Here is a 14,068-nt window from a genome sequence, read left to right as displayed (position 1 = left end):
TACAGTGGGCTACCAGAGACTGCTGAGCACAACTACACAAGGCACTGCTGATTGGCTGCCAGGTGCAGCCAACCATTCCCCCAAGCACCAGCTACCTTATTGCAGACCCTCCCCCGTGTCCTACCCAAAGGCTTCCAAAGAGCACTGGAACAAGTGCCTTCCTTTATTAGTTGCCCCTGCCTCAGGGTCCCATCCCAGCTGCTTCCTGCCATAGCACCCTACCACCTGTGCCCAAGCCCATAAACCCAGGAGCTGTGGCATATCCTGCTTATCGCCCTGTGTGACTCTTGCTGGAAGCTGTGGCATATTACACACAGCCATCTGGATGCAGCTTCCTGCCCATGAGCCAGCAGCTGGCCATCCTATGCAGGGCTACCTGCTGCACCCTGCATTCACTAAGTATCCTGGACTGGGCCACCGACTTTCATGGGCCATCCAGGATTGCCATAGACTCTAGGGTGCTCTGGCACCATCTCTAGGCAATCAAGTGCCAATTGCGGATCTGAGCCACTAGCATCACCTGGTGGGGGCGGATCACCTTGGACACCTGGTACAATGAACAGTGGCCCCATACTTCCCCATATAAGCCAGTGGCCCCTGGACAAGCTAGTCGCAGCTTCATCCCGCCCTACCTGTGCAGCGCATGCCTGCCTCCCTCACTGCAGGGCCTTAATCTGCCCCCCTAAGCCCCTTCCCTCCCCCCCACAACAGACTTACTAGCCGGATGTTGCTCTCCAAGCTGCCTGGCTGCACATCTGGCCAAATGCATGCTGCGGCTGCATGCATGGACGGTGCATTTATCAGCCACATTATCTGTCACTTCAGGCAAAAAAAAGCTAATTGCCAATACTGCTAATTTTTCCTATATCCGTATTCCCGGTCCAATACAGGACTGAAATATCAGTGCACCTCTACTCTCTGCTACTGTGTGATGCAGGATACTGGGCAAAATGGACCTATGGTCTGACCCAGTAAATGGCAATTCTTATGTTTTTATGCCTTCCCAATGCCATTATGCATCATGGACTCATCCTCACACACAGTGCCTGCAGGCTGCATTTTTGTCTTGCATTCATTTTGAACCCCAAGAGGTCTTAATGGGTTTCCCAGGCACCAGCTGTGATACAATCTGTCTTGTTGGCAGCCAGAAGTGCTAAAATACTCTCTGCCTTCCTTTCTTCTCCATTGTTCAAGTAGCATTTTTTTAGTTCACACAGTGGATGTTAACTGCTGTTATCAAATAAAGAGGCGAATGACATCAATTCTTCCAGGTTTTCACAAAAAAACATTTCCCACAAAAATACAGCACTTGTAAAAGCCTATTACTGCTGAACACTTGTATCCTAGTTATAAACCTCACCAGTCACAATATTGTCCTCTAAATATATGTTCATAACTGCATATTGTCAGTTTACCAGCTCTGAGTAAACTGCTATAAAGAATCATCATTGCTTCCCAATTATGTGGGTATCTACACAGATACAAAGGTTGCATGTAACAATTCTGCTCCTAATCAGAGTAAACTTCTAAGAATAATCAACACCATTCATTTTTGGACAAATATTAGTCTTCATTTCTGCTTTGCATATTTACTTTTAGTGTGCTTAGTGGTTTCTGCAGAAATGTTGAAATATTATAATAACCTCCTTCCTTTTACATTTGTGTTGAGAGGATTTCCTGTGTCAAGAGCTGAGTAGTGGAAAATACTGAGATAGAAACTGGGCTATATAAAATATCTTTTTGCTGCTTTGTTAGTTGCTTTCTAACACATAAGTTGTACTCTCCTATTGGATCTCCCTCTCCCCTCTTCCCCTCCTTTCACTGTGTACCCTTATCCTGACACCTTGCTAAAATGAGTTAGGTTTCCTAATGAAATGCCTTCTCATCTAGTTTAATCTAATCCAAGATGTGAAGAGCTACAGACATAGAAAGTAACCACTGTACAACTCACAGCTCACGTTTCAACATCTCAAGGATTAGACTGCTCAAGAAAACACTGGATAGACCAAAAATCCTATTGGAGCAATGTGCTTAATGATGCACTACACCTCTGTTGAAATCTCTCTATTTACTGAAAAGGTTTCCACATAAAGCCCTTAATATATTAACGATAACTGCAACATAAACATTCAGACAAGAAAAAATACCCCTGATATTAGGATGCTAGTAAAATGACTAGCTTTTATCTACAGCAAGCACAGATGCTAGTCAAGGAGAGAGAGAGCATAAGAAAAGTAACACAAGATTATTTTAAATTAAAAAGCCCAGCAGGGACAAATCACAATAAAGCAGTTTGCCAAAGGCTTTAGGAGTGCTTTGACACACTGAGTTTGGATATTAACTCTTGGGTTGTGGAAAAATGAGAATGCAAAAAACTCTTTTGTGTGTGCCATTTTCAATATGATTTTAATCAGTTCACAACTCATTTTTTGTTTGTGGAAAGTACCTCTTCAAAGTTACTGCTAAACTACTTACAGGAAATGTACAGAGGTTTTGAAAGCTATGTCTCAGCAACAAGTTAGAGGGAATGTTCCTTAGCATAAATATATATTAAATACCGAGTAACTTTTATAGCATAGCCTTTTGGTTTGAAGAAAAACTCAAGATAGGTTCTCTCAGCAGGTACTTTCACTGCAATTTTATGTTTCAAATATTTATCAAAAAAAATTCTAAATTTTCTTTATGACTGTACTAAAACTCTAAATTATTAAAGCATTTAGACATGCATCAGGTGTTCACGTGATATCCTTAAAAAGAATATTACCCTAAATCAGGACTATAGCAATAGAATTTATACAGAGTTAGCCTCCTCCCCCCCCACCCCCCCAGAAGAACAAACAGGGTCTGCTTTCTTTTAAATTATATTATAGAAAGCTATGAACTGAGAGTTAGGAGTGCTACAGCACTAGCATCTGTGATGAAGAATTCAAATTGTAGGCAGCAAGAGTTAGATAACAGTAAACAGTGCCTAGTGAAAGGTCGATATTAATTAAATCTTGTCATACATCTGCAATCACTTCTCTTAAGAATATGAGACTTTCCTAAATCTGATTTCTGAAGGATGATATAATTTTCTATTAAACTTATTCTCATTTCCTAAAAGAACCTATTTTTCCTTTATAAAAATACTTACAGCTTCAGATGCCTTTACTATACAGAAAGCAAATAAGGTAGCGATCATATTACAAAAAATATTTAAAACGAACCACTAATATTTTATTATTATATAGTCAGATTGTGGAATGCACATTCCAAATATTAACTTCTCAGGCTAAATTTGTACAGGTATAAAGCTAATTCTTAAAGTAAAATTGTAGTCTTGTGCACAGTCAGTGACTGTCAACAGCCAAACAATTTCTGTCACTTTTTAGTGTTGTATGTGTAGCCGAATCATAATAAAGATACCCACTAATCAAGAGTAAAATTAACAGTGACAATTCACTTTTCTGGTCACTCCATTTCTGTTGAAAAAACCTAATTATTCTATTCAAATAAAAATGGCTGCAATTAATTGTAATTAATTTACATAATAGGCTGTGATTTGTGTACACACACATACATTGTACTAGTCTTTCATTATTTCTGCTACTGAATGAAGTTCAACAATCACTCAAGGTGCAAGTTCACAGAAAATCTAGTTAAATATTTCTACCATTTAATGGTTAAGATTCAAAGCATCCTAACTGAAGATACTCCATTAGTTATGTCTGCAAGCAAGAGAGACCAAAGTAAAATTATTCTATCTCAAGGGGCCTGAGTAAATTACAAGGGGGTAAATGATCTGGGTTTTCAGGGAGAATTTCATCTTGACTAAATAAGCACTTCCCAAACTCTTTTTCAATTAAGAATGTCCATCTGCTTTCCCAGTACACAGAATAGAGACTAAAAGCCAGAACATTCCAAAGAGCACAATGGTAATGCCAAAATTCATCTGCTTATCAGAAAGAGTCTAGGAAAAAGATCAGCTGTGTGTTTTATTATATAAAAAGATATATAACACACACCCCTCCTAAGGTCTCATTTAGCTTGACCTGTGGATTCTAAGCATTAAGATAAAACTGAATCTTTCTGAAAAAGGTTGTAAATTAGCATTCTGTGGCTAAATGTAAATAAAAGTTAACTGCAGTGCTAGTTAAAAACAAAAACCAAACAAAAACAAACAACCCCCCCAATCCAAAAAAACCCCAACCCCAGGTCAACATGGTATACTTACAATGCAAAGCAGGGATACCCCAAAGCTCTGTACTGCCTCTTAAATCAGAAGTCACAGGTAGGCTGATATACACTGGAGTGGGCAAACTAAACTCTCACTTAGCAATGATAATAGCATACTCAGTGCTGCAGTTTCAGCTACAGTGCTGCAGATTCAGTGCTCCTCAGATTAGGAGGCAGCCTGTAGTGGGAAGCTGAGCACGCTTCAAGATGTGGCTTGTGGATACAGTTAGTTTACCACACAGACATTGCAACAGATTTGTTTCTAGAAAAATGTCTGTACCCCTTAATTACACTGAACAGCAGTGCTCAACCTTTCAGACCCATGAGCCAGACAAGTGGTACAGGGCCAGTTAGCAAGCCAGATCCAGCATTGGGGTTGATCTGCAGGTGTGATCTGGTGCAAGGGCAGCGTGCCACAGACTGGCCCTGCACACGGGCTCAAGTCTACATGCCAGATCCAGCCTCAGCCTGGCCCTGCGTGCTGACCCTGCCCCACGCACAGAGCGATCCCTTCACCAGCATGATTCTATGCCTGGGGCCATGTCATTCGGTTTGCAGGGCTTCACAGTTTTGGAAAGCTGGTGTCAGGGGAGCTGCAGCAATTAATGCTTCCGCCATTCCTCTACTGCCAAATTTCTGGACCTGTGGGGAACCCAGAAGGCCAGAAGACACAAGGTTGAACACCCTTGCAATATATGAATAGATCATGCCTAGCACATTGATGACATTATATTTATTACTGAATGCAAGAAAAAAAAAGGAACAAAACCTCATTTTTAAACTTCAATCAAAAATAAAGGACGGTCTAAAATTGAAAAATGTATTTCACTTCAATGAAGTCTTACTGAATTTTGTATTTAGAGTTCCCTCTCACTTAAAGAGAAGCCAAAGGCACCCAGTAACTCAGAAAAAAAAAATCAAACCATCTCATTTAAACAATGAATTAGAAATTAAGTACCTTCAGGTTAAACTTTTACTATTCAAGTAGGAAAATGGTGGCCCAAAGTAGGTAAATTGTATCCACGGCTTTACACCAGGGGTTTTCAACCTTTTTTTAAGGAGTATATCCCTTATGGTGGGTACCCCTTCTGAAGTGTGTCCCCTTCCCGATGGGTGGAGGGGAGAGTGGGGTGCTGATAGCCAGATGCATGTGTAGACGGCAGGGTACGGTGTGTGGCAGTGGCACAGAGTGGTTAATGGCAGTGGCAGGGGCTGGGGATCTCGCACACAGTGGCCACCGTTGCCATTCACCACTTCACGCTGCTGCCGTGCACTGCTTCCCGTGCCACCATGCATACCCCCTGGGGCTGTCCCAAGTACCCCCAGGAGTACGCGTACCCCCAGTTGACAACCCCTGCTTTACATCAAAGAGATTTCTTTCTGCCATAATGAGCAGTTTGCAAAGACTTACTGTACTGACAGACTTCTTAGCATTTAACTTAGAGAGAATGTTTGATAAGGAAGTTTTAATATTGATGAAATATCAGTTAAATGTTGGGTAAATGAAGGCTGAATTCATAACCACAGATGATGACTCACCATTCAGCAAATTATCAGAATGGCAGGATTCAGAGTCTGTGCCAATTAAGTGTTAATGCTTCCTTTCATCTGGCACAGGGACTGAAAAAATTATAATAATTTGATTGCCTTACTCTTCTACATCTGAAACATTTATAAGGTCTGCATTTTCAGTGTTCATAGTTTTAACATTTATGTGCGTGGACATGTGGTATTTGTGTGATGCACGTGCACACAAGTGCCCATGTTTGTGCTTGCGTATGTGCATAAGCATACCTGGGGCCTGCTTCACCATTCTGTTAGTTACTCATTTCATGCTATTATCACTCTTGATTTCACAGTAGTGGATCCCAGTTGTGAATCTAACCCATACATAGTTTGACAGGATTACACACAGCAATGCCCACTTCTTATTCTGAAAACAGAAAGGCTTGTTCCAAAGCTATTAAAAAATAGGAGCTGGTGAGTGTGGGACATTTTTTTTTTTAAGAGCCAGGACACTGGGGTCAGGAGGAGCAGTCAAAGATAGATCTGGGAGAATGGGTGGGAGATGGGGCCTGCTTGATTTGGAGATTCGGCTGAATCGATGGCAACCAAATCTCTGACTCTGATTTGGCCAAATCTATTTGGGACAGCTATTCAAATCACCGAATCAAATCACTGTCCCCCAAATTGGCCAAATCTGAATCCGAAGTGAATACTAGCCACTTCGTACAGGCCTACTAGAAACCCAAAAGGTCTGCCACTAGTGGTAACTTGGGAAGAGTGCAAAAATGGTAAATACTCTGCATGTCTAAGCGTAACAATTTATAAAAAGTCCCTTCAACTTTCATTTTTCTTCTTAGATGGCCATAAGCTAAAAATTATTATTTAGCCAGCTTCTAATAAAAGCCTTCAATTGACCAAGTTTTTCCCCAACTGCAGTTAGCTGGGAAGAGATCAAAGATTTTCTGGGGATTTGGACCTCAGGCTACAGTTGAAACAATCCCACTGTACAGTCTCTTATCATTTAAGCATAACAAAATCTTTTTAAGAGGAGGAAATGGAGTTCCATAGAAGAGCCAGTTACAACAAAGATGAATGGGGCAGGGGTGGGAGGAGGAAATCTCTCATTTTTCAGGTATCTATTGGCATGGACAAACATTCATTTGGGAGCAGTTTCCAAAGGGGGAGTAGCAGCTGTTTCTCCTCAGGAGCCGGCAGCAGCTGTTACATTCTAACAGCTCCCTGTACAGAAGGCTGTAGCGATACAAGTGAGTTAAATCACCTCAACTTTGACCTTGGATGAAACAGGGTTGCTACATTTGTATAGCTAAAGGCGTGTGTACACAGAATAACACATACTGTACGCTACCCAACAACAGCGCCCCTTCCCTTTTGAAACCATTCCAAGGGAAGGCATGCCCATGCCCTATATATCTTAATAAATAAAATCTTATTGAAAAGTAAACAAATCACATTATTGATGCCCCGGTTCATATGCAAGATGACAATAAATAAGTAAATCCAGCATAGAAAATTCCAAAAATATTAAAAAAGTGAAAATCTGTAAAATAAATTCCAACAAACACTACTCCACAAACATGTATCATTACCTTTGCTTGGTGTTGATTTTCTCACAGAGGCTACATGGTCTTCAGAGATTGCAAGGCGTCTCAACACATCAGCCAATGCTGCTTTTAGCACAGTGATTTCATCTTCTTGTTGCTGCACTCTCAATTCGAGAGCTGAAAGACGGTCCTGGACATCAGATGTGCTTGCAGCAGAGATGCTATCATCTATTTGAAAAAAAAAAAAAAAGGAAAAAAAGGGGGGGGAATCTTTAATATATTTTTAAAAGCTGGAATCCTTTAATAAGAACTACAGTCATAAAAGGTACAGTACAACCTTGCTAATAAATACATTTTGGACAGTGAAGGCTTTTGGATAAAGAGGGATTGGATAAGGGAGGAATAATTAAAATTTTACAAAAAAAAAAAAGATTAAGATGGTAATTTGGCAAAAGACTAAAACATCAAGTCTTAAATTGGATGTTTGGAAAACAGTCACATAGTATTTGGAACAAGAAAACATGCTACATAGGGCATGTATGGCTACATAGGCTGTATTTTCTTATTGACTACAAAATAAAATGTTGAAACATTTTACTTAAAGTAATAGAAAATTAAAGACATATTTATCAGTGGAAGACCTATTTTTTCATTCCTAAATTTCTTTATACACACAGTATCTGTTTGAGAGATATTAGAGAATTACAAAACTGCAGACAGACTTTGACCTGTATTCTGCTGCAGCTGTTAATAAGGAATTCTAAATATGATATTTCATTCTAAAGCAAGAGATAACATTTAGAACATAGTTGAAATATCTACATCTATATTTATATACATCCCTAGCCAGGACCAAATTGCATGAAACGACAACTCCAATTTAAGCATTACAGATCAGAGATCTTAACTTCTTTTCTTTTTCCATAACACCAGTGCATGTTCCAAAAAAATACACTACATTTATAACATTTGGCCTGAAGTGAACAGAACAGAAAATAAATATGCTTTGAACGTTTCCAAAAATCCATTTGGCCACACAGAGATAGATTAGTATTGAAAGTATAATCCAGCCAAATCTATTCTTCAGTGGTAAAAAGGAAATTACAGCTTCTGCATATTTTTTACCTTTGATGGCTCTTTGCTTTCTTTTTGCCAGGCCAAAATAATACATAACAGATTTTTATATTTAGTTGCTCCAATAAAATGGACTCTACTCATTACAAATGGATTATAAAAGTACATTACCCAAACAAAATGTATTGAATTTATTACGTAATTGATATAATTCAATAGAGCTGATCAGGGCTTATTAATATTCAAAATGAAATTCAAGTATACAGATGACAAGCGTGAAAATTTTACTTATTCTATATGGATAGATGGCATAAATGAACATATCCAAACCATGGAAGGCAAACATACATATGATGAAATCTAGTGTTGTTAAACTTGTTTGTATTTTCTGAATTTTGCTTGCCAATATTATAAATTGAAATAAAGGGAAACTTGATCATTCAACAATTACAATATAAAATCTTAATTCTGGAAGCTTCTCTTATTAAATACAAGCCCTAATCCTGCAAATACCACCCCCCCACAACCACATACACACACACATACCCCCACACCCACACACAGGAGTATCCTTATTAAACTAGATGAGAACAAATGCAAGACTAAGGCCAAACCATTCCCTTAACTAACCCCAATGAATAAGACAACTGATACAGCTGGGATTTTTAAGTATCAAATTAGTATAAAATAATTTTAAGTATAAAATTAGTATAACTAACATTTATAAGGAATAGCTGAAGAAGCATCAATTCGATATAACTGTAGTATATAATACTGATATGTTAGGAGACACATAAAAATAAATTGCAAATGGAGTATCAGCACAATTAATCATCTTCATTGCCAAATACAGTAGCAGGAATAGCCAACAAGACAGTGGAATAAAAGACTTCTTTGTACTAAAAAGAAATTTTAAATAAGCCTTAAGCAAAAGCTATTGTTAAAAAGAAACTTTGGGCTCCTTATAATCCCAAAGAGCACAATGTTACAAAGCTTTTGGTTGTAGTTGTGTTGGTCTAAGGACATATGTAGGCAAGGTTCTTTGGGTAGATGTGATATTTTTTGTTAGACTAACTGAATAGTTGAAAAATGTTCTTTGCAAGCTTTCAGGCAAAAGCACCCTTCTTCAAGCATAGGGAGCCTCTGCTGTTGATCTGAGATCTCAATCTCAGGCATCACAGGAAATCTCAAACCAACAGCAGAGGCTCCCTATGCTTGAAGAAGGGTGCTTGTGCCTGAAAGCTTGCAAAGAACATTTTTCCAACTACTCAGTTGGTCTAATAAAAGATATCACATTTAACCACAGAAACTTGCCTACGAAGAGCACAATGTAATTTATACTTCTGAAACACAGAAATGTTATAAGCATTCAACTAAATCTGAGAGACTCCTCACCAAATTAAGAGAAACTTAAAGGAACAACTATAAGCCAAAGGTTGTCTGAAGGACAATAAAAAGAATGCTAACATAAAAAGAACAGACTCACTCAGAATATATCAGCAGAACTATTATGAGCATTACATTGTAGCAATCCAAACCAAGACAATGGAGCCATCATACACTATAGTTCACAATATTCCCAAATTAAAATGACTGATTGAGAAATACAAGTAAAAGATGGAACTTAAAGCAATGAAAAGTGTTACAATGGGAAAATTCCTGAGCTCTGTGAGTATACACTAGGGCACTGTACAATAAGATAGCAGCCTTCCCTCGCTTATGCTTAAATCACAGTTTAAAAAAAAAAAGTGATTACATACTCCCTGAGTGGAGTCCATATAATAGTAATTACCAAACCAGGAAAGGATACACTACTTACTCTGTTAACCTATTTCCCTGATTAACATAGATGCTAGTATTTAAGCAAAATGCTAGGTGACTTAACTTTGTTTTTCAGCTATGACATCGGGTAAGCCTGTTCTTTGTGATACCTGGATTTTGTAGAAAGCCATCTTAGCCACTGTAATAAGTCTTACTTTGTCGCCCCACAGACAACTGTTACTCCCAATAACAAAACTATGACATCATTGAGAATTAAAAGCAGGAAAGCAGTCACTCTTTTGCTTAGATTAAATTGTATAGACTTAAGAAAATAAGCCTTTTCTAGTGAGCCTTAACCTTAATTGATTTAATTCATTCAATCTATTTAGTTTATTCGAAATCAGATTTAGAGGTGGCCTGATCACAATCTACGAGTGCCCACATGAAGAAAAGATTTTACATAGTTTATGGCTTTTTAATGTAGTAACCAAAACTGGAATGGCTGGAAGCTGATGGTAGGCAAATTTAGACTTGTTAAAAGGTACAACTTTAACAGCGAGGTTAATTAACTCTAGGAACAACTTATCCAGAAACATGGTGGATTCTCTATTACTGAGAGTCCTTCAGCTGAGACTAAGTATCTTTCTAAAAATGGAAGTTGTGAACTTAGTGATGAAGTTACTGAAGACAGTTATTTGCTCTAAAGTCAGATAAGGGAAGTACAATTCTTGCTAGCTTTAGAAATCATTTTCTATGACTCTTAAGAGTTAAAAAGAAGAATCTTGGAGAAGAAGCAGGGTATTGAGATTTACACTGAGGATCAAAAAAGAATATTGGGAAAAAATGTATTAGCTTCCTGGACAAACAGGCATCAGAATAAAAATGAAAGATTAAATTGTGAAATATTACATACAAAATAAGTTATCCCAAATCCAAATATTTAACATAGGGTTGCAAAGAATTCATGCAAAGATTAGATTTCCAAAAACATGTAGAAAACTAAAACAATTATGTATATAGCTCAAATTATCCCAAGAGATGCCTTGATAGTAAAACTCCAAGGCTAGAGACAGATCTACAGATAAACTGGTTTAAGTGATCAGAAACTGGTTAACCCTGTAACAGAACAGATGTTCAGTGCACATAAACCAGTTTGAAAATTTGAGATAAACCTGGTTGAATGTAGTATCGGACTTAACTGATTTGGCTCAAACTGGTTTATGCAATGTCTGTCCCAGACCCCTTCCTGGTTAATCTAAACCAGAGTCCCCCAGGATCCCAGCATGCTCTCTGGGATGGGAAAGGTTCTCTGCTTCATAGCAGGGCTAGTCCCTCCCCTCAGCTCCCTGGCTGCGGCTCCCGTGGTCTCTGCAGGCATTTGTCTGGCTTCTGTTCCCCGCCCCCCCACACCACTCTCTGCTAAGCAGGCATTCTCCGGCCCTCACAGACACCTCAGCATTAGCTAGCAAACCACATACTGGCTACCTCTGAGCTGTGGCACATGCGACAAAAACAGAATCAACAAATAGCTGGTAATTAGGGGTGTGCAAAGCAGGCAGTATTCAATTCGGATTTGGATTTGGCCCGATTTAGAGGACAGTGATACAATTTGTTGATTTGGATCACTGTCCCGATTTGATTCGGCCAAAGCTAACTCTGAAGATTTGATTCTGATTCAGAGAATTGGTGACTCGGTCATAGACACAGCCTTATAGGTTTTTTTCTACATACCGCAAGGTGTAGGTGTGACCAGGTGTATCTTGTGAATGCTGAAATGGTGGGGTGGATAGAGTGTCCCGTGGGAGTGTTGGGAGGGGGCACCCACGTGCTCACTGGTGGACCTGGAAGTAGACCAGAAGTACTTCTGGTCCGCTCCTGGGTCCGTCAGTGAGCGCACAGGGGAACCCCCCTCCCACTCCCATGGGACGCTCCATCCACCCCACCATCTCAGCGTTCACAAGCTGCACCTGGTACCTCGAGATATGTAGAAAAAACACAAAACATAGTGATAAACATTCCCTGCTGGGCTGCTTGGGAGGGTGGGGGAGGGCAGAGGGCTTCCCCAATCACAGCATCCTGCCCACGCCTGGCCATGTGCCCCCTCAGCTCAGCAATCTGGAAGGGAAGGGAGGGCTGCTTTAGCAACCCCAGGTTCCAGCCTAAGCCACTGCAGGCATTTGCCTGCATTTCCTAAGTCCAGAGGAATGTCTGTCCAGTTACAAACTGGTTCAGCCTAGCCAGGTTAGACTAACTTGCAAAGATTCAATCAATTCAGGCTCAGGCTTTTTGAATGTCTGTCCCTAGCCCAAATGTTATAATCCAGATCATTACAACAAATTTGTAGGGTATAATGATATTGCTGTTATACCTTGGCAGAACAGCTGCTTTCAAACTGTACATTTTTCCTTACATGTGCTTGTATAATATAAGAAACTGATTTTAAAGAAATGCAAATTGAATTTCTTTGTCAAAGAGATGCAGCATTAGTACCACACGACAATTTTTCATATTCATCCTGACCAAAACAACAGGCCCAGAAATTACTAGGTCCTTAAAAAGCATACAAAGAGAAACATCTATAGAATACACACAGGAACCATCTCTGTTTTAGACCAGTGGTCTCTACCTTTTCACAGTTGAGCACCCCTCCACAACTTTAATAAAATTGGTAGTATCCCTGGTTGAGAACTACTGTTATGATGCCTCTGCTTACCATTGTGGTTCTCAAACAGGGTGCTGCCCCCACACTCCTGCCTCTATTAGGGTTTTTTGAGAAACTTAAAGCAGGCAAGAGCATCAAGCAAGAGCAGAAGGATAATTAACAAGTTCAGTAATCTGTGCAAAACTCCCCTGCGCTCTTGAGGTCAATGCATATGTATGGGGGGGGGGGCAGGGGGAGGAGGTGAATGGTGATCTTACCTGCCATGAGTGTCCCTGAACCCAGCTTCTCCAGCCAGGCAGTACAAGCAGCTACTCCAGCACAGTGGGACTTCTCTGGATGGGCATTGCCACAGCCCTTCCCAGCATGTCTCTACATACTTCTCCCAGAACAAGAGGGGCAAGGGATAGTCCCATCTGCCTGACATGCCTCTGTTTCCAGGAGAAGCATGTGGGATAAAACCAGGAAGGGCTGCAGGAAGAGCATGGAATACAACTAGCTTCAGCCACAGCTGCTTCTCATTCTGACTCTGCAGGAAGCACATGGGACATTTTATCCTTGCTGCAGTATCTGTCACTCACATTTTATCATCCCTGGAAGGGGCTCATGGCACCCCAATTGAGAACATTAGACATTACTCAAGTGTTCTTGCATTAGTTCTAAAAAAGTCTATGAAACAACCATTGCAATCTATTGTATAATTAAGCAGCTCTACACATGGGTTAAAAATGCCAATAAGCTTTAATTTAATTTTAAGGGAAAACTTAATTTAAGACTAAAATTAACATATATTTTTATAATTGATAATCTTAATGGGGAAAATATTTTTCCACTACCAAGGTTTAATTTTCACCTCACTTTTTTTAATATACGGGTGTTTTAATTCCATTGTCCCAATAAATGAAATATGAAGAATCTGTCCAGCAATGTTATGCAATAAGACACTAAATAAAGGAGGGTGATGCTTCTTGAAATGTTTTGCAAAAGAGGATTTTTTAATGCTTCATAGATAACTGGAAATGATGTTCCTGGGGCATTCATCTTTTGTTACAACTGAAGGACAAGCATGATAGACTACATACTAAAAGAACCACGTGTTGTGCAAGTACAAATAATTTGAAATTCTGAGAAATGTAAGGGAATTAAATTTCATTAGAATTTTATGAAGTCTTCCCCACGAAGTATACAATTAACCCCCAGACTAGAAGTAATTAACAGGAAGAAAAACAAATGGCATAATGAGCTAAGAGACAAATGTGTTGCTTTATTCGCAGATACTTTCTCAGGCCGC

At 39.5% G+C, this 14,068-nt stretch overlaps 1 protein-coding gene across 5 annotated transcripts in view; it reads right to left on the bottom strand.

The window, feature by feature from the left end:
- EML4 (EMAP like 4) overlaps window positions 1-14,068 on the bottom strand; it is a 232,190-nt gene that overhangs the window by 95,367 nt on the left and 122,755 nt on the right. For all 5 annotated transcript variants that reach the window (XM_014598136.3, XM_019483248.2, XM_019483245.2 and 2 more), the window contains exon 2: window positions 7,329-7,511. In XM_014598136.3, the coding sequence (XP_014453622.1) occupies window positions 7,329-7,511 (183 nt within the window). The remainder of the gene's footprint in view (window positions 1-7,328; window positions 7,512-14,068) is intronic.

This window comes from Alligator mississippiensis, chromosome 1, assembly GCF_030867095.1.
Source record: "Alligator mississippiensis isolate rAllMis1 chromosome 1, rAllMis1, whole genome shotgun sequence".
In the NCBI taxonomy this organism is placed as follows: Eukaryota; Metazoa; Chordata; order Crocodylia; family Alligatoridae; genus Alligator; species Alligator mississippiensis.
This window is presented reverse-complemented; position numbering and strand designations above follow the sequence as displayed.